General features: G+C 35.1%; 2 protein-coding genes across 17 annotated transcripts; both read left to right on the top strand.

The window, feature by feature from the left end:
- The first annotated feature begins 2,326 nt into the window (after positions 1–2,326).
- Positions 2,327–14,928, top strand: LOC112749949 (DNA repair protein REV1). 16 transcript variants are annotated; one of them, XM_072218848.1, is made up of 23 exons: positions 2,327–2,665; positions 2,752–2,881; positions 3,159–3,274; positions 3,357–3,433; positions 3,560–4,074; positions 4,583–4,720; positions 4,955–5,087; positions 5,178–5,266; positions 5,402–5,452; positions 5,535–5,738; positions 6,639–6,758; positions 7,202–7,294; positions 10,142–10,201; positions 10,303–10,389; positions 10,567–10,650; positions 10,754–10,826; positions 11,725–11,793; positions 12,056–12,124; positions 12,289–12,585; positions 12,679–12,749; positions 13,427–13,998; positions 14,358–14,418; positions 14,557–14,928. In XM_072218848.1, the coding sequence occupies exons 1-23, from the start codon at positions 2,487–2,489 to the stop codon at positions 14,599–14,601; spliced, it is 3,333 nt and encodes a 1,110-aa protein (XP_072074949.1). In that variant the 5' UTR covers positions 2,327–2,486; the 3' UTR covers positions 14,602–14,928. The 16 variants fall into 16 exon arrangements, with proteins under 16 accessions (XP_072074949.1, XP_025654180.1, XP_025654178.1 ...); XM_025798395.2 differs by having other exon boundaries at positions 12,676–12,749; XM_025798393.2 differs by having other exon boundaries at positions 12,050–12,124.
- A 2,756-nt stretch (positions 14,929–17,684) lies between these two features.
- LOC140179154 (putative pentatricopeptide repeat-containing protein At3g13770, mitochondrial) lies at positions 17,685–19,419 on the top strand. The gene is made up of 2 exons (XM_072217807.1): positions 17,685–18,829; positions 19,185–19,419. The coding sequence occupies exons 1-2, from the start codon at positions 17,685–17,687 to the stop codon at positions 19,417–19,419; spliced, it is 1,380 nt and encodes a 459-aa protein (XP_072073908.1).
- The last annotated feature ends 1,862 nt before the right edge of the window (positions 19,420–21,281 follow it).

Here is a 21,281-nt window from a genome sequence, read left to right as displayed (position 1 = left end):
AGACACATGTGTGGCTTATTTTTTTTTGCTTCTCCTGGGGCTTAATGTTTTTTGTCGACGATGGAGACACTTGTTTCCTCTTCCCTTTGGCAACTCTAATACTACTGCCACCAACATTATCTTCATCACTCTCACTCCCACTTTCATAACCGGGAGGTGGTGGTTTATACAACTTATCTTCCGCATTGTCATCACTATCATGATCAGTAAATGAGTCATCCAATATCTCCAACTCATTTGGATCCACTTGTTCTTTAACCTTAGCATTTTTCTCACAAGCACCATCTGCAATATCAGGATCATCAACAGGTTGATAAAAAAAATACAGAACTCATCAGTGTCTTTGTTCCTCAACTTAACCTGTTGCACTTGGTTGATCCCTATATTCCCCCCTCAGTACATGCAGCCCTGACCCTATATCCTTTCTTTTTGGATCATACCAGTAAGCTTCCTTACATGATTAATATCCCAATCCTTTAAATAGTGTGATCAAATTCTCAAAATTGACAAAATTCAAGTCCATGAGTGAAAACCTCTCAACTTGACCATGAAGATAGACTAACTCACCGGTAGGTACCCTTGAAAAGTAGTCCCCATGATAGAAAATAGGAACACCAAATACATAATCTATCTACAGCGTTTTTCAACACACAAAACAACACAAAATCATACATAATTAACAATGATCTAAAATTTTCAATCGGGTACGCCTTAAACATTGCCCTAGACCTTACTAACCCCACACAACTAATTAGCCACTACCTTCACTTACAGTCCCTATAAATCCCATCCTAGGACATGCATAACAAATAAAAGGTACGAGTACAATAAGTTTCAACAACAATGTACTTACTGCTCTCCACATCGGACATAGCTACAACAACGAAGCTTCGCTGAAGCTGCTTCACAGAACACCAACGCAACATGGCAAAGATGAAGCGTTGTATTTTTTGGAGGGAAAACATCAGTGCTATGGCTTCTTGTAATTGTCTATGATTGATATGGGCATCCTTAATATATTTGATATGAAGCATTAAACTATGTTTTTCGAAACGTCGTCGTTTTAGAGCATAAGAACCAATCTGTCTTATAACTTTCTATAACGGACTATGTCAGCCCCGTTAACAACACCTTGGCGACACGTACACACACTCCACGCCACATAAGCGCCACCTAATTTGACTCTGTTACGTTTGGCCAACCAGATTAAATGAAAAGACTCATATGTCAAGCGTTTCGAATGGTCAGAGAAGTTTTCGTATTTTCCAATTTCGATGAAGTAAAATATCTACAAATGAAAAACTCAGGAATCTATTTATTTATTTTTTATTTAATAAAATTTAATAATTCATAAAAAGTGATATCATCGGATAAATCAAAGTCAACTACATACTCTTCGTCTGGATCAAAATTGTCCTCCATGTCATTGACCAAAATAATACATCAGACAGGCTGTGCTGCTAGTTGTGTCAAATTATCATAACCAATTGAGACTTGTAAGTTTGAACTAAAAGCCCAACATGCACTCCAATATCCCCCACTCAGCGAACTCAGTCACTTGTTGCATTAGCACTTTTTATGACGGTCAAACATCAATCGAAGGTGTTCATTATTTTTGAGATATAAAACGCAATATATGAATTATTGGTTGTCAAAGATGATAAGAAACTTGAATTTAGATCCTCTAAAATGAGGACGCTGATAAAGTGGTAAAGTGAAGGATTAATTATCATTAATTTTATAATTTTTTATGAAATGTGTGTTTTACTATTTTAATTTAAAAATAATCAACTTTTTATTTTATCAATTTTTTTATTTTAAAAGATTTTAATCCAAAAAACTTATATTTAACATTTTATATTTGTCAAAATAAAACTCTTTAACATAACTAAATATTCTGTCTAACTCAAAAGACATTACATCCTCACTATTTTTTAAGTCGATATTTGAATATACACTCACAAAGATATATGGAATAAAAGTAGATAATTTGACAAACACTTAAATAATGTATGAAATTACTAATATAAATTTTAAATTTTGACTATTAAAATATTGTTTATAATATCCAAATTAAGTATCTCATTTAAATATGGGATATATGTATAAGTATCTTGTTATTGCTTATAAGAAAATAAATAATAAGATAAGTAATATCTATAGTAAAATTTATAGTATTCACAATTATAATAGCTATATAATTGTTATTAAGATTAAAAATATATTTTTTGTATTTTAATAAAACTTTTTTTAAATTAAAAAAATACTATTAAATAATAATAACAAATATTATTTCAATTTTAACAATATTTTTTAAGATAACTTAGCCCCTTAGCATCACTAAACAATGGTAAAGTGGTTGTCGCGCTGCCTGGCGCTAAGTTTGATTTGAAAAGGAGGCGGCGTTGTTGTTGTTGGTTTGTAGAAGAAGCAAACGAAGCGCTCTTCCTTCCGCAGCTCATTTCCCATTGCAGACCACAGTGAGTATGGACTCGCGTCTCTCCAATTCCTCGTCTTCCACTCATCACTCTAATTCTAAGAAAAGGAAGAAGAATGCCACCGCCAACAACACCAACCAGAAAACCCTAGGCGTCGCTTGGGGCTCAAAGTCCCTCTCTGCCTCCTCTTGCTCCTCTCGAAAATCCCCGTTCTCTGATTTCAGCAGGTATTTCCGGACTCATTCATTTATCATTCCCAACATCCTTCCATGCTCTTCGGCCTTTTGCTATCTCCCGCTATATATATATGCAGTTACATGGCACACAAGAATTGCAAACTTCAGAACCAGTTCGACTCCGAAGCTTCCGCATCTGCTGCTCGGAAACCAATTTTCAGTGGAGTTTCTATATTTGTTGATGGTTTCACGGTCCCTTCCAGCCAGGTTAGTGCCTTTTTTTTTTCCTTTTCTGTTTTTTATTCTGTTTATCCATGTACCTGATTCTTGAAATTTCAATTTGGGGGAGACAGAGAGAGAGACCCGCCGGGGGGGGGGGTGGGGGTCTCTGTTAAATTTAAATATCAAACAACAATATGGTTGAGTTAGCTTTCCTTGTTTTGGGCTTAGTGCAGAATGAAATTCTAAGTTTGAATCAGTTGTAGTTTGTTTTGGTTCGGTAAAACAAAGGGATGACTTGACGTTAATAACCAACATGTTATAGGAGCTGCGGGGCTACATGTTAAAGTATGATGGAAGGTTCGAGAATTATTTCTCAAGACATTGTGTCACACATATTATCTGCAGCAATCTTCCTGATAGTAAAGTTAAGAACATCAGGTTTGATAAAGTCATTTCAATTTTGAGGTTTAATCCTGCTCTTTCTTATCCATGATTTTAATTATTGGCTGGTCCAATGCAGAGCCTTCAGTGCAGGACTACCAGTAGTAAAACCCACTTGGATTTTAGATTCAATTGCTGCTAACAGACTCTTAAGCTGTATGTTCTTGCATTTTTCATGCACCTATATTGATTTCATCTTCATCAGCAAATAAATTCTGCCATATATTTTTAAGGGAGCGAAAATGGGCTGAGAGTGACTAAACCTTCATTTTGCTTTTCCAGGGGTGCCTTATCAACTTGAGCAGGTTGCTAGTAACCAACCAAAACTGTCAGCATTCTTCACATTGAAAAGTAGCAAGATGTCAGAGGACACTTTTACAAATGCCCTTTGTCAAGTGGAACCAGACGTTCAAGATTCATTCCCAAGGGTTGGCCAACTGAAGGAGAGACACCCATCTGAAGTTGGGGAGATGGTTGAAGTTTGCAGGCAAATCAGTAATGAATCGAATGATATTTCCTCCAAGAAAACTGATGTATTTATGATGGAAGAGCCTATTGGTGAAAGAGTTATATGTGATGAAGAAAAGCTTGCAGAAGCAAACAGTTCAGAAACTAATAATGAAAGAAACACTGAAGGGGAGCTTGATCCTACTTATCAAGAACCTTCTACATCATTTAGTATTCCCTGCTCAGATAACCAGAATGTACATCAATTTCCAAGTTCTGAAGCCACTGGATCCTCTAAACAATGTCATTCAACTCTTACAGACCCCAATTTTGTAGAAAATTATTTCAAGGTATTGATTTTGGAAGAAGTTTGGATCTTTGTATATTGCTTGGAAAAATGATGACTTTGTTGGCAAATTTTCCGGGCCCATTCATTTGTTATCTTATATGCTCGATATACCATGTGTTAACCATTTGGATATATAATATTATGAAAAATTTATCAGGAAACGAACATAAGCTCCAATGATAAAGTTGTTTATTACATCAAAATATAATGTCTTCAACTTCAATAGATAAGGTGAATGAAAAGCTGATTTTTGTTTTTCGGTTTGGGTTGAGGGTGGACAATGAATCAATGGCCCCTTTCTCTCATATATAAAGGAAGGATGCACATGTGATGTACTGATATGATATTGACTTGCTTCTCACTTTATTTCCTTGATTTTCTTGTCTTACATCGTCATAATCTTGCCGTTGCCATTATTATTATTATTATTATTATTATTATTATTATTATTATTATTATTATTGGTGATTTTATGTTGTAACATCCTGATTCAAGTTTGGTATATGTAGAATTCACGACTTCACTTTATAGGAACCTGGAGACAACGGTATCGAAAACGGTTCCCAACGTTGTCTACTGGTCTGAATAATGGAATTTCTAACAGTAATAAATCCGATATTAAGTCGGTTATTCTTCATGTTGACATGGTAAGCTTTACATTTGAGGTTGTTGAATATAAATTATTGTTGTCATTTTACTTTTGATTTGGATTTTGAATAAATATGTCAACTGTATCATACGAAGATATGTAAGTTTGACTTTTAAAAATTAGCACTCCCATCCCAGTTTTATTTTTTTGCCTTTTTTTTTACTAATACCTGCATTATGGGCTTAAACTTTAAGAATAATGTTGTGTTTGAATACTGTGTGTGCTGCCCCAGGACTGCTTTTTCGTTTCTGTGGTTATCAGAAACAAACCTGCGTTGTTTGACAAGCCTGTAGCTGTATGTCACTCAAATAATTCGAAGGGAACATCTGAGATTTCCTCTGCAAATTACCCAGCTCGTAGTTATGGTTGGATATATACCAATTTATATATAACTCAATCAGCCATATTGTTTGCTCAGTTTTTTGGTATCAAACTATGCTCTATGTTGCTGCTAGGTATCAGAGCTGGTATGTTTGTTCGAGATGCCAAGGCTCTTTGTCCCCATCTTGTTACCTTTCCATACAACTTTGAAGCTTATGAGGAAGTAAGCAGTTGCAGGATGCATAGTTGAATAACTTACAGAGCAGAATATTATGCTTTATGGCGTATCATTCTGTGCTCCCTTTCCCCCTTTACAGTTGATTTTTACCACCATCTCTCTTATTTGGATAACTTGCAGGTAGCTGATCAATTTTATAGTATATTGCATCGGCATTGCAACAAAGTGCAGGTCTTGTTGGGTGTTCTCAAAGTGCATAGCATAAAGTAGTTAGTTGATATCTCTTTAGTCCTTTAACTGCTACTTGATGTAGGCTGTAAGCTGTGATGAAGCATTTTTGGACTTCACAGATGCTATGGTTGAAGATCCTGAACTTTTGGCTTCATCAATTAGAAAAGAGATCTATGAAACCACTAGGTGTACAGCAAGTGCTGGTATAGGGGGGAATATGCTTATGGCTCGTATTGCTACTAGGACCGCAAAACCAAATGGTCAATGTTACATAACTCCAGAGAGAGTATGTTTTGGAGTATTATGTGATTCACAACCTTATATCTTTCTTTCTTGTTCGCAAGCAAATTTTACTTATCTCATTTAGCCATAATAGTGTTTGTGCCATGAATTTTATGCTGAATCTTGTATCCTTGTATATTTGCAGATCATAGTATCGATGTACTTGGTGCTCTTGTTATTCTCTTTTTTTATTGTTGTCTATTATTCTTTATTCATAACATTTAAATGATAAATAGCTCTTTTGTTCTTGATGGCAATTGGTAGTTGTAGAGATTATCTTCCTATTAAGTTCCATTGCGTATTTAGATTTTGCTCAAAAGTGATAATTCTAAGTTTCACTTATATTGTGTATTATTGGAAGTGACTCTTTATGGTTCTCCAGGAAGAGCTTATGATAGTTTATGTTCAATGTTTTCGATATATCTTATCTGGCTTTCAGAACATTTTAAAGATCAACTTATTCCCTTGTTTCTCTATATACTGCTGATGTTGTGCATTTTTTAAAGGGAGGAGAGAATCTGGAGAATTAGAGAATATGTGTTAATCTGTGATATTATCATTCTGTGTGAGAATCATTGATACAACAGAATATATAGTGGGTTGCATAGGGGTAGATTAGTCCTATTGATCACTAAAGCAGTTATAGTTGTCACTAACAAGTAGCAACTAGGCAGTTATCATCTCCTATAACAGAATATAACAGGCTACATCCCTTCTATACTCTTTATTTGTGACATTAACTAACGTCATATTATCATTTGTGATTTCTAGCTGTTGTAGTTCACTTTGAACAAGAGAATCTACTTCTTACATTCAGCTTAAGTATTTTGATATTATAGTTGAGGTGTGGTATATATCAAATTATCAATATTACCTTATCTCTTATTTAGTTTTACATTTTCAGGTTGATGATCATTTAAATCAACTTCCAGTTGATGCTCTTCCTGGTATAGGGTATGTTTTACAAGAGAAATTAAAGAAGCAGAGTGTTAATACTTGTGGACAGTTGCGAATGATTTCCAAGGTTCTACAGATTTCTATTGATTCTTCCTTAATAACGTCAATTTGTAGTGCTTTCTGTCTGTCATCAATCAATTCCCCGTGGTCTTAGCTATTTTTCTCATTCCTCGAGTTTAGGAAGGCACATGGATTTATAAGGCTTATCATAAGTGAATATATATGCTCTGTTGAAATAACTAATTTCGTCAGAAACTTTGGAAATTATATTGAAGACAATAATAATATGATACGATTAGTTCTTTCGAGCAAAGAAAATAAAAAAAAGAAGTTGCAGCCCTTCTTTATTCAAGAATATAGTCATTGCACAAACTTGTGTGTATTCTTGCAGCTTAGTTCATGTACCTCTATACTCCATAGCTATGTTCAACATTCCTTTTGGTTTATATAATTTAAAGACATTGACATCTGTAAATTCAAGATTGTATCCCTGCTTTCTTTTTTTTACAGAACTCACTGCAGAAGGAATATGGAATGAAAACAGGGGAAATGCTGTGGAATTATAGCAGAGGAATTGATTATCGATCAGTAGGGATCATTCAGGTAGTGAAAAGCCTATCATTTGTCCTTAATACTTTGCTTTAAAATCCAAACTTGATTTGTCATCAGATTTGAGGTAGGTTAGATCTCCTTAACTTCTTATTAGACATTAAACCATTTGTGCCTAAACATAAAAGCTTAAGCTTTTGGGGTAGATGGTAAACATGGTTTCAAAGCCTTAGAATCGATCCTTGTTTGCCTCTCTCTTCTAAATAAAAATTGAATTTTAGTACAAGGATGATAAGCATGTGCCTTGTTCATACTTCAAGCCCAAAAGAGGCTTGACGTATTGGATATAAAATCATTCCTATGCTTTAGCTAAAAGTTTAAGTTTCTGGGATAGATGGTTCACGAGTTATGATCAAAGTGTTATAAGTCATAAACTTTTATTTTCTTTCATTTTAGGACCTACTGTGCAAACTTTTCTTTAATGGTAGTCTAGGTTTGATTAACAACTGTAAGAATGGTCTTGGACTATGACTAAAAGGATATAACTGTCTGGTTAACAAGATGTGATATGCACATATGGCGTGAAATCACGGTTCTATTATTATTATTATTATTATTTTTTAGGGGGGGGGGGTAGAAGTGGAAGCGGGGAGAGCTAAGTTGAGTTTGCCCAAATTTAAGCTCGACGCACGAAAATTGAGCTTGATTAATTGACAATCGAACCTAATTTTAAACTTGAAGCTGCTCGCCAAAGACTAACAAGCTAGTTGAAGCTGTAGATTGAGTTTCTTTTATATAAGAATACAATTTATTTGAAGTATAGTTTATATAATAACATCACATACCAGGTAGCATGAATATTATATATACTAGTGTATCGATATGATTCACTCATTTATTTATTAAATGTGTGTAAAAATAATAAAATTGGAATTAGTTAAGATGACGAAGGACTTATAACTTAACTAAAAGGCCTTGGTTGTCTTGGAAACAGCAAAAAATGTTTTTGTTTTAAATTTTTTTATTTTTACGAATTATATATCAGAGTATTTTTAAAAAAGTAAGTTGTGCACTTATTTTAAAAAAGAAAGTTGTGCACTAACCTGTTTCATATTCCCACACACACACACAAATTTAATATATGAGCTCGAATCTTAGGCTCAAATTCGGCTCACAAGCTCATGAACTTACCTTATCAAGTTGTTAACAAGTTGAATGCAAAGCAGCTCAGGAATAGGCTTGATTCACTTCTGGCCCTCGTCTGGGGTTGACGAGCACTAAACACCGGTTTAGAAAATTCTCAAATTTAAAGCTCAAGATTCATCGTAGCTCTAAACCGGAATTTATCACTCTTCAAAGTTTACTAAAAATGTCACAAATTCAAATCAATAACCGGGAGTTTAATCCCGGGTCGTTCTCCCTATGAATCACAATCGAGTTCATATAATTGGCTATAGGGGAACTTGGGGTTTGGATCACAATTAACGGAAATTTAAATAGAAAGAAATTAAAAGAGCAAGCAATATGTAAATATCAAAATGAATTAAATTAGGAGCAATTAAGGAAATTAACTAAGAATAGGAAAGCGAATATCAAATGCTATAAAGGGTTTGGCAAGGGTTGAGGGTTAAGGATCACTATTCTTGTCACTAAATACAACATGATAATTATAAAAAGCAAACCCAATTCGTAAACATCTACAAATTGAGGAAAGTCAATTAGGCTTAATTAATCCTAATCCTTAAGAACTAACCAACTTACTAATTGAATTAGTAAAAGACTAGCATTAGTGGAAACAAGATTAATTAATATCTTTAAATTATCAATCAACTTGGATATTAGTGAGTCAAGGTCACCCAATTTCTCAATCCCAAGCCAAGAATATAAAAATCTACTCTATAACTAGTTTAAGCATTTTATCAAACACCTAGAGTGCATAAACATAGAACTTCAAAAATTGCAAGAATTAGTAAAATCTACAACTATCCAATTCAAGAAAGCAATAATAACAACTCAATTAAGCATGAATTAAACATAAAAACATAAAATTGTATTAAAGGAAAATGAGAATTCAACAAAGATTTATAAACTAAAATAGCAATCTAAAAAAACAAACAAAAGATTCTAAGCAAAGTAGAGTAGCAAAACAAGAAACTGTAAACTAAAAACTACAATTAACAAAACTAAAACCTAAAAATAGAAAGAAAATTCATAAGAAACCCTTTTAAATTCTAGAGAGAAGTTGGAGCTTTTGTCTCTAGAATTCAAGGTCTAAAAACCTAAAAAAATAAAGGAAAAATTGAAGAGTGTATGTTGTTGTGTGTATCCCCCTTCATTCTCCCCTCAAAAGCCATCAGAAATGGACTGATTTGGGCCAAAAATGGGCTTGAAATCGCGAGTCACAGTGCCTTTATTAATGAGGCACGAGATGGGTTTGGTGTGTACGCACCACTGCAGCTTTTCCAAACCTCCATTTTTTCACAAAATCTCCACTTTTGCATGCTTTTCTTCCATCTTTCTAAGCCATCATTGCCTCCTAAACCCTTAAACAACTTAACAAACATATCAAGGTATCGAATGGCATAAAAGTGAAATTAATTTAATAATTTTAAAGGCCTAAAAAACATGTTTCAATCGATTAAGCACAATTAGGAGAAAACTCACAAAAAGTATGCATTTTTAAAGAACAAGTGTAGGTTAAGTTGATAAATTCCACTCCTTTCAATGCAAAAAAATCATCATAAATTATGGATTTATCAGGGGCCTGCAGCACTTTTAACTTAGCAACTCATGTTTGGCATCTTACTCATTTTATCCTATGGAAGTTTATCTGTCTTTCTAATAAGCTGATGTCTAATATCAGTTTAAAGGTTCTTAATGATATCATCTGCCATTCTGTAGGAATGTAAGTCTATCGGTGCGGATGTTAATTGGGGTGTGAGGTTCAGAGATATGAAAGATGTTAGTACTCTTATACCGTGTATTGTAGTCTTAAGTTTCTTTTTATCTTACAACCTTGGAAAACTGAATCTGTCCCAACATTAACGTAAAATATATTCCAGTGTGAACACTTCCTAATAAACCTATGCAAGGAAGTTTCGTTGCGTTTGCAATGTTGTGGAGTACAGGGGCGCACTTTCACTCTAAAGGTACTATACAATTAGCTTGTGAGATTTAATTTTTGGATTATTCTGTTATCATCTGTTTCAACTGGTAAACTGCTTTGAATGTCCAGGTTAATTTCTTAAACTATCATGCATGATATTTATTTATACCTTCTTGTATTCTAATTGAACTTTATAAATATTTTTGGATCTATGATTTAGATAAAAAAGAGAAGAAAAGATGCTGATGAACCTGCAAAGTTTATGGGCTGTGGGGACTGTGAAAACTTGAGTCACTCTGTAACGGTAAATCTTGAATCATGTTTTATGTCTATACTCCATATTATTGTTTTCTTTAAGGGTTTTCAGTTATTCTAATATCTGATTTTGTGTGATTTTCTCATGATAGATTCCTCTTGCAACTGAAAATGTGGAAATACTTCAACGAATAGTAAAGCAACTTCTTGGATGCTTTTACATAGGTAAGGACTCTGGCCTGCTTAATCTTTCGTTGGCATTGTTTTCCACCATTTTATTTTTTGAAATATATAACTAGCAAGTCAGGGACTTGTTCCTTTATCTTAAAAAACAATCCTCTTTGGTTCAGTAGCTACATGGATCAATTGGCACCATTCTTTTTAGGGGTCAAAACCGGCTAATAGTGAAGGCAGTGAAAGTTAAGGTAGTGGAGATAGATATTGAGGATAAAATTTTATGGAGATGGAGAGATTCAGAATAATGTAATCTATTTAAGTTCAACTTTATAGTCACATTTATATCACTGCTTTGTCCGTGGTTCAAGTCCAAAGTGTTTCAGCATGAGTGGTTGTATCAGAGATATAAAATCATTCTTTCACTTACACTCATTCTTTCACTCCTTAATTTTGGTAAATGAGAGTCAAGAACTAAAGCACACCTGTGGTGCTTAATATAGCTATGTAGTAAGGATGTTAACCAAGAAGTTATGCAGTTTTACTTGCATTGCTGATGACAACCCTTGGTCTTGGTTTTATACTCAAAGCTCCTTGACACTGACCTTCATCTTGTTAATTGTTTATCATATTCTAAACTAAATGCTTGCATGCAAGCACTTAAGTTCATATAAGCTCTTATCTTTTAGTTTGAGCTATTACTTTTAAATGGTTGTAAACTTGTAATCTGAATTTGCAGATGCTGGCATCAAATAACAAATCTGATGCTGGCATTATAATGTTGCTTATGTTTAAAGAGCTTCACGTGCTAAGTTATGTTGGTTTATCTTCCTCAAAACGTTAATTGGTGTCAGATGAATACTTTTAGTAGGGGATCAGGGTCTGTTCAATAAAGATCTAATTAGATATCCAAACATATTCATTTTCTTCTTTTGTTGATTTCACATAGATGTTAAAGAGATTCGCGGTATTGGATTGCATGTTTCCAGACTTGAAAATGCAGATACGTCTAAGCAAGGTACCTGCATTATACTGAGTGAAGTGTAACTTAACTTTGCTGTAAAAATGCATGATTCGGTTGTATATAACACAGATGTAGGGTATGCCAGTTGCTGAACTGAATGAAAACTCATGTTTTTATGAGATCTCTAACCTTGGCATGTCCATCTTTTTCCATTTCCCCGCGCATAGGGAATTTTGTCCTTTTCCTGGGCTTTGAACTTTGTTTTTGTTTTCCTCTTTTTGGGTTGTATAACATTACTTATTTCATGAAGGTACAGAGAAGTATACTTTGAAATCATGGCTTACTTCAGGATCTGCAAGTGTGGAAAAACAGAAATATCATATGGGTAATTGAAATTGCTGCCAAACAGAGTTAACTTATTGCATACTAATCTTTAGAACATGATTATTGATTCAGCTTATAATATATTTCTTATTTCTTATTTTCATTATGAATTTTACTAGTGGTGGAATTTGTGAAGACAGCTTCTGTTTGTTTCTCTTTCTTCAGGTCATAACAAACACAATTCGGATTGTGCGAATTGTGCTTCAAGTCATGGATGCATTCATTCACAAGGCTCTTCATTTCAAATTGACAATAAAATACTAAATATTCATGTTAGTGGTGATCCGATTTCAACACCACCTCCTTTATGTCAGCTTGATGTGGAAGTTATTAGAAATCTTCCCTCTGAAGTATTTTCAGAACTAAATGAAATTTATGGAGGGAAGTTAATTGATTTTATTGCTAAAGGAAAAGGCAAATGTGAGAGTTCTAGCTCTCTAGGAAACTCATTGGAGGATGACGGTAAATTTTTCTGTATTTTGTTAGCGTTTCTCTTTTAAAGTTGGTCAAATGTTAAACTTGTCATACATGCATTCAAATTGTTTCTGTTAGCAGCTACATGTAAAGAAGAGGACCTTCCATATTCTGATCCTATTCCTCTAAATCAAATCTTTTCAGAAAATAAGGTATGGTTTTCTCTTTTCAACCTGTTTGATACTAGACAGGATGAGTGTCTGGTTTGCTTTAAAAATTACTTCATTAAGCTCGCTTGTACCTATCTTTCATATGCTTCTACCCATCTTTCATGTTCCCAAGGCTTATTGATTTTTATTAGTCTTATTATTTTGGTTTGATGGATCCAAGTTTTTTCGATAGATTTGTTTACCTGTTCATTTCCCTGACACATGTTCATTAGCCAATTAACTTCTATTTAATTTTGTATGTATTAGATTCTTTTAAGGAAAAAATAAATAAAACTTGCTCTAACATATCAATTTTACAGAACTTGTAGGTTAGCTATTTAGTCCACATGGTTTTTTCTCTAGCTTTTTGGAACCAAGATGATCAGTTTGAAAATTTTATTAGGTTTTTAGCTGTTTTCTTCAGTTGCTAATTAATTTAGCAGTTCATATTAATTCCTTTTTGAAAAGGTGAGACTTACATGTGATTGAATTGAATCCATATTGTTTGTTGCATGACACTACAACTAGTCTCAGTCTATATTGTGGCTTATTGCAATTAAATACCAATTACAGTTATTAGAAAGGGAAGCAATCTTAGTCTTGGTTATTTTTGTTTGCAGTATTTTAAGATTTTTCTAGAAGTATTGTATTTAGTTACATATATTATGATCTATTGACAGGCAATGCAGCATGAAAGAGTACTTGGCTCAGGACATGGATCCTGTTCCCAAGTTACTCATAATTCGAACATTGAAAGAGATGATTTATTGCCTTCTTCTTTAAGCCAAATTGATGCTTCAGTGTTACAGCAAATTCCTGAGGATTTGAAAGCTGTTATTCTTGAGCATCTTCCTGCACACAGGGCGCAAGATTTCTGCTCTACTCCTGCCATTTGCCCTGGTAGAATCAATCAGGATTCAGTAGGTGTTGATACTTCAAAGAATTGTCCTGGAACAGTTAACCATGCTTTGAATGACAGTCTTTGGGCCGGTAATCTTCCAAGTTGGATGGACAAGTTTAAAGACAGCAGTTGCTTAAGGAAGCTTGGAGAAATCTATCATAGATCTGGGTTTAATAGCCAGTTATCTTCAGTTTTACCCCAATTTTTATCTGAGTTTCACCACCTAGATCTTACCCAAGAGATTTACGATGAAACTGTTAACATCATGTGTGAGCTACTGAAGCAATATGTCAAAGTGAAGATAGAGAGAGATATTGAAGAGATTTATATTTGTTTTCGGCTTCTGAAAAGGTATGTTAATTTTGCAATTTGGTAGCAATACTGTATTGAAAAAGATTCTTATCTTTTCATATTTATTTATGCCTTTTCTCACATTCTCCATATACATTATACAAATTTAATGAGTATCAATTCTGTTGATTTTTGGACTAAAAAGGAGTACAGTTTGTTGTTGATATAATTTCTTGTCTGTGCAAACCATCTTCAGGATCATATCCATGTCAGCTTGGTATTTGTGTGGGTAAAATAGTATTTGGTAAAAAGCATAATGTAAAGGCAATGGTTGTGCAGCCAAAGTCATTTTACTCCTTATATTTTTTGGATTATTATTTTGTTGAGAATATTTGCAGTGACTTACAATTTGGTTTCAGGTTTGCAGTGAAGTCCCAATTTTTCTCCCGTGTATATAATGATATATTTCCATTCCTTCAGGTATAGTTTACAAGGCAACTTGTGCATATAAATTCGGGGTGTTGAGATGATGGATGGCCATCTAATAGAAGTTCAGTGATAGTCTGTTTCGTGCATATCAAAACGTATATTTTCATATGTCATGCTCTAATTTTGTAGGCAGCCGTAGATGACAATTACGGAGGAAGCTTGTTTATGCCATAATAGTAGCAACACCCAAATGGTCTATCACACCTTATTACTCTCAGAAACTTCCCAGCAATTCACTGGTTTAGCTTTATGAGCTTAAGAATAAGAGGTCAGATCACAAACCAACAGTTGCTATCTGCAGCTGATGTGTGGAGTACTTTTGATTTATGCGATGTGATCGCTAAACAGTCTGTGGTGCTATGTACTTATTTTATTGGATGTTGCATTTAACTATTTAAGTTCTAGTAAGTTAATTAAACATTCTTATTAACAAATTTGTAATTTCACGTTGCTTTGTTCCCATCAGCAGTGAACAGTTGTATATATTTTTTTGCTCAAAAAGTGTGAATCCTTGTGTCATTCCCTAGACTTTTGCTTTGATATTAAACCTGTCATATTAGCCTTTTTATTTGTAGGAAAACAGCCTGCCACTTCATTCTTTGTATTTTATAATTGACAGGTATTTGCATTTGCACTGTTTACTTAAGAGTATTCTTTCTCTGGTAAAATAGATGGATGTTTCTTGCCATGCTGTGTTTGTCCCTTTTATCGGTTTACAAATTATTAGTATTTAGTAATTTAGAGTCACTGTTAGAATTGGGTTTTAGTTTGGTAAATTAAAAAATTATGTGTTGGTATTTGTAGTTTTTAAAAAAACGTTTTAAAGTTAGTTTGTATTTATTAAAATAAAAAAATTTAATATAATCTTATATTAATAACTATTTTAATTTATCTTTATATTAATGTCTATTATAGTTTTTTTTTTAAATTTTACAAATTTTTACCTAACAATTGTTTTTATTTATTAAAAATTATTTTTAGTTTGATTTATCAAATATGGGATTTTTTATTTTATTAAATAAAATAAATGTAATATTTATCAAAATAAATAATTTTACGAGTATTTACGGATTTAAATAACCTTATTATATTTCGTTTACAGTGTAAACAAGATATAGTGTAAACGAGATACGTGAAAACGTCATCTCGTTTACACTACAAATGATATATATATATATATAAAAGGATGTATAATCCTTGGTATTTTTCACACACATTTCATATCCTTTCTCTGTCTCCTCTTTGTCTAAAAAACAAAGCTGAATGGCCAGTAACAATCCATTCATAGTTGTTTCTTTATCCGAATTGTCATATGAGAAATGACGACAACGGGTGACATTTGAGTGTCAGGATCCGATATTTTTTCGTACTCAACGTGTGGAGACGTTGTCGGATTTGAAGAGTTTGATATTGAGCAAGCTTGGTAGGACACAAGCGAGGAAAATCGGAAGGGTGGCGTATAGGTTGCTGGCACTCATGGGAAATGGAGTCTTTTGGTTTCGACTATTCCGACTTCACGGGGATGAGCATGTGCGACTGATGTTCGACATTTATGGGAGGATCATGTGTGAACAGGTAATGGAGCTGTCCGCCGAGATGGGTCACGGTGGTAGTAGGAGTTCCGCACAGGACACCTATGTGCAAGATGACCGACCTCTCGCACCACTGCCCATTCATGTCGCGATTCCGGAGCATGAGGCAGAGGAGGGTGAGGAGGAGTCGGACGAGGATTACGTGGCGAACAGCGGAGACAGTGAGTCTTCCGATGGTGGCGATGAGGATGAGTTTGTGCTAGAGTAGGGGTGTGCATGGCCTGTCTCGGCCCGAAGACCCGGCCCAACCCTGAACAATTTAGGAGCTATTTTGGTGTGATTTCACCGGGTCTAGGGCTGGGTAAGAGTCTCAAAAATAGACCCGGTCATCATACACAATTAATATTGTGTTATTAGTGATGGATGATGGCTATTCTTATGTGAAATTTAAGTATTGTAAACCTTAATATTTTGTGTTATTAGTTATTATAAGACTATAAGTTAATGTTTTATGTTTAAAATGCATAAGATTTTAGACTAATGCATAATATTGTATTATTTGTATTGATTTAAATATTTGGTGTTATTAGACAATATTAGTACTAATTATGGTTATGCTTTAATTTTAGAGAAGAGTTGGTTCTTGTTATATTTTTCTAAGTGAATTTTACCATGTCAAATAATGGTTGGAGTATTGGAAATTTGGATATTTTCACATGCTAGCTTATAAGAAGGTATCAAGGTAATGTAATGTTAACGGCCCGGTTTTCACCCGGTTTTTACTTGGTATAATCGTGGTCCGAAAGTGTATAGATTTCATCGGGTCTAGGGCCGGGTTCGGGTCTAATAAATAGGTCCGGTATATATTTCGAGTCGGGTCTGGGTCACATCAAACCCGGTTTCATCCGACCCATGCACACTCTTATGCCGGAGACACCTGCAGGGCTGTGCCGCACCATGTGCTGCCTCCACCTCACATGATTCCGGCGCTATCGACTGTGCCAAGTCACTATCTCAGTCTAGATTTGGACGCCATGCATGAGAGGATCCCGATTTCTGACACCTGTGGAGTGGATTACAACCTAGACGGCAGTGTGGAGTTTCGGGTCGGACATAGGTTCAGAAGCCGAGAGACGGTGCTTCAAGGTGTGAAGAACTACAATATTTGCAGGAGTGCTGAGTACCGGATGATTGAGTCCGACCGATTAAAGTACCATGTGCAGTGCCGTCAAGCCGACAGTGGGTGTCAATGGAGCCTTCGTATGGCCCTTCGTCAGAATCTTGAATACTAGTAAGTTCAAGTTTAAATGTGAATTTGAGTAGTTTTGTATGATATTTTATTTTGGTTATAGATATTGTGTAAGAATAAATTTTTTGTTATGATTAGGGAGGTTCGGAGGTTTAGTGGACCACACAGCTGTCTGGCACCCACTATGTTTCAAGACCATCGTCAGTTAGATAGCAGTCTCATCTGCAGAGTCATATTGCCCTTGATTCAGTCCAATCTGTCTGTGAGTATCCCGATCTTGCAAGGTGCGGTCCATATCTCGTTTACAGTCTAAACGAGATATGCGCATTGTCATCTCGTTTACGAGTAAATACCCATAGTAGTCTCTGAGATTCGCGCAAATACTCAATGTAATCCTCAAGATTCCGATTTTCCTATTGTAGTCCTCCAGATAGAGCTCCGAGTACTCAAAGTGGTCCCTGGGCATATTTCTGGTGATGAGTCATCACCGGAATGCTGATGTGGCGTCGTTTTGCCAGGCTGGAGTTGAGCTGGCTCATTTTCAATTTATACCCATATTGGTCCCTCGCAGTTGGTGTTATTATACAAAGCTCCACTCTTGCACGCTTCGCTCTCCCTCTTCCTCGCGTTCTTCATCGCATTCTTCAGGCTCCCAATTCTCTTCCTCTACGCTCTCCAAACCTACATCCATCCCGATGTCCAACCCTCCACCTCCAACGACCTTTATGCTGCCATTCGCCGCCCTAGCGCCCCCAAAGGCCCTGCTCCCGACCTCCCGATGCCCTCCTCCACCTACATCACTACTTGTGTATAATCACTACTTGTGCCTTGTGGTTTTGCAGTTCCTTGGTCCACTTGTGCTGGTATTTCTCAAATGGTACCTTCCAGAGACCTTGGTCAACACACTACTCAATATGTACGTCAAATTCCACCTCTTGGAAGAGGCACACAAGTTGTTCGACGAAATGCCCAAACGAAATGTTGTTTCATGGATGACTTTGATATCTGCTTATTCTCAGGCTAAGCTGAATGATACGGCTGTGAGACTCTTGATTGGTATGCTTAGAGAAAGTGTCATGCCTAACATGTTCACTTTTTCTTCTGTTTTGAGGTCTTGTGAGAGGCTCTCTGATCTCAAACAGCTTCATTCTTTCATACTGAAGGTGGGGTTGGAGTCTGATGACTTTGTAAGGAGTGTCCTTATTGATGTTTACTCAAAACTGGAAGAGCTGTTTGAAGCTGAGACTGTTTTTCATGAAATGTTGACTGGAGACCCTGTTGTTTGGAGCTCCATCATCGCTGCTTTCGCTCAACACAGCAATGGGGATGAGGCCTTGAACCTTTACAAGAGGATGAGGAGAGCTGGCTTTCTGGCCACACAACTGACTCTCACAAGTGTTCTGAGAGCGTGTACTAGTTTGTCATTGTTGGAGTTAAGGATGAAGGCACATGTCCATGTGCTAAAGTATGATCAAGATCTTATCCTTAACAATGCATTGTTAGATATGTATTGCAAGTGTGGTAGTGTGAAAGATGCAAAGCTCATTTTCAATAGGATGGCTGAGAAGGATGTTATCTCTTGTTGCTATCTCTTAAAAAGCCTAACATGTTGTATAGGCTTGTATATGCAATTATGCATGCTATGTTTGAGCCGTGACTTTTTAATGGCATTATAGAAGCTTAGTATTTTCTATGGTATTGTTGAATTGATAATTTCCATGGTAATAATTGAAAGTAGCTTGAATTATCTTCGGCAAGTGGATGGGATAGTGTGGCAGGTTGTGGTCCTGATTTTCTTGGAAAGAACTTAAAGAGTTATTATTATTTTACCTTTAGCTTGGCAATAATTTCCTGTATCAATGGTGATTGTCTCTTGAAAATTATTTCTATAGTACCTCTTCATGTATGTTCTTTCTGCTTTTGTAGAATTTTCACCCTGCAACTTGATGTATTAATTTTTGTTTCACTTGTTTCAGGAAACCATTGATTAGGTTGGGTGCCAATATGCCTACAAGAGCAAAGTGCATGGTCCGGTGGAGTGATTTCGATCAATACACAACCGTCGGAATCAGCCATTTGACCCCTTATCACAATGGAGAGACTAACGATGTTGTTCTATATTTTGGGATTATTGATAGCTTGCAAAACTATGATATCGGCAAGAAGCTGGAGCATGCGATGAAGAGAGCGATGAACAAGAAGAAGACATAAATTTTATGAAAAATTGGGATTTAGGGTTAAATTAATGGGAGGGACCAACGTGGGTACAAATTGGAAATTAGCCAGCTCAGCTAGTCGTTGGAACCCTCCAGCGTGGCAAACGTCGCCACGTCAGCGCTCCGGTGATGACTCATCACCAGAAATATGCCCAGGGACCACTTTGAGTACTCGGAACTCTATCTGGAGGACTACAACGGGGAAATCGAAATCTTGAGGATCACATTGAGTATTTGCACGAATCTCAGGGACGACTATGGGTATTTACTCTCTCGTTTACACTGTAAACGAGATATGGTAAGAAAATTTAAATCGGTAAATTCTCTAAAAATATTTATTTTCGTAAATATTACATTTATTTTATTTATTAAAATAAAAAATCCATCAAATATGGGTGTTATAATTTTTAAAAAAGTATATTTTAAAAACTAGTTTTAATAAATTACCTTTCAAAAAATAATTGAATATGGATTCTATAAAGGGCTACGCCACACATCCAAGTATTTTTTTTATCCAAGTTTTATCCAAATAGGTCCAACACTAACAAAAACTACTCTCATTAAAAGAGCGTCATTACACGCGCTTTATCTTCTTCTCCTCCATGTTCTTCTTCTTCTTCTTCTTCTCCCCTGCGCTTCTTCTTCTTCCTCTTCTTCTTCTTCTTCTTCTTCTTTCAAATACATGCATATGTCATCTTCTTCTTCTTTCAAATTCATGTATACCTCCTCCTCCTTCTTCTTCTTCGCGCACGCAGATTCTTCTTCTGCTTCTCCTCCTTCTCTTCTTCTTCTTCTTCTCCTCTTTCGTTATCGTCATCACCAACATTTTGCTAATGGATTATTTTTTTAATCGAATTGAATGGAATGCAATTGCTAAATTGAATTGAATTGAATGGACGCAAGTTTTCTGAATTTGAATTGAATTGATGATCTCTAAATTGTAGATAGAGGTGTTTCGAATTTGATTTTATATAATAGATTATGTTTCGTTCATTCAATACTATACAATTGTTTCACCATGAATACGTGTTCGGTTCATTATGCAAAAAGCTGTTTGAATTTGATTTTATATAATGGATTATGTTTCGTTCACTCAGTATACAATTGTTTCACCATGAATACGTGTTCGGTTCATTATGCAGAAAGTTGTTTGAATTTGATTTTATATAATAAATTATGTTTCGTTCATTCAGTATTATACAATTGTTTCACCATGAGTACGTGTTCGGTTCATTATGCAGAAAACTGTTTGAATTTGATTTTATATAATGGATTATGTTTCGTTCAATCAGTACTATACAATTGTTTCACCATGAGTACGTGTTAGGTTCAATATGCAGAATGCTGTTTGAATTTGATTTTATATAATGGATTATGTTTCGTTCACTCAGTACTATACAATTGTTTCACCATAATAACATGTTCAGTTTATTTTTATTCTGCACAATTCAAAACTCTTTCTCCTCATTTTCTACTGCTTCTTCACCAAAAGAATGACGATAAGAAAAAAACACGTGAAGAAGAAGGAACGCGAAAAAGAAGGAGGAGAATGAGGAGGAGGAGGAACGCGAAGAAGAAGACGCTCCGTGCGTAAACGAGTATGAGAAGAAGAAGAAGTGCATGGAAGAAGAGAAGAAGAAGAAGAGAAGAATCGTAAGGAAAGAAGAAAGCGAAAAAAGCGCGTGACCTAAAATTGTTTGGATGAACTTGGATGCCAAAATTGTTTGGATGTGGAGAATATATCTTCTATAAAATAAAAGAAATCGTAAAATAGTAAAATAAAGAAATAATTACTATTAATTTTATAACTTCTATAAAATGTGTGTTTCACTATTTTAATTTAAGAGTGATTAACTC

The sequence above is a fragment of the Arachis hypogaea genome, chromosome 15 (assembly GCF_003086295.3).
Source record: "Arachis hypogaea cultivar Tifrunner chromosome 15, arahy.Tifrunner.gnm2.J5K5, whole genome shotgun sequence".
NCBI classification, from domain to species: Eukaryota; Viridiplantae; Streptophyta; class Magnoliopsida; order Fabales; family Fabaceae; genus Arachis; species Arachis hypogaea.
This window is presented reverse-complemented; position numbering and strand designations above follow the sequence as displayed.

Excerpts from the sequence above, each read along its gene's own strand:
- LOC112749949 (XM_025798392.2), top strand. The coding sequence starts at position 2,487 with ATGGACTCGCGTCTCTCCAATTCCTCGTCTTCCACTCATCACTCTAAT. Across the intron at positions 10,651-10,753 it reads ACTTGAGTCACTCTGTAACG|ATTCCTCTTGCAACTGAAAA; the intron begins GTAAATCTTGAA and ends TTCTCATGATAG. Across the intron at positions 12,586-12,675 it reads AAACTCATTGGAGGATGACG|CAGCTACATGTAAAGAAGAG; the intron begins GTAAATTTTTCT and ends TGTTTCTGTTAG.
- LOC140179154 (XM_072217807.1), top strand. The coding sequence starts at position 17,685 with ATGAGTCATCACCGGAATGCTGATGTGGCGTCGTTTTGCCAGGCTGGA. Across the intron at positions 18,830-19,184 it reads CTAACATGTTGTATAGGCTT|GAAACCATTGATTAGGTTGG; the intron begins GTATATGCAATT and ends CACTTGTTTCAG.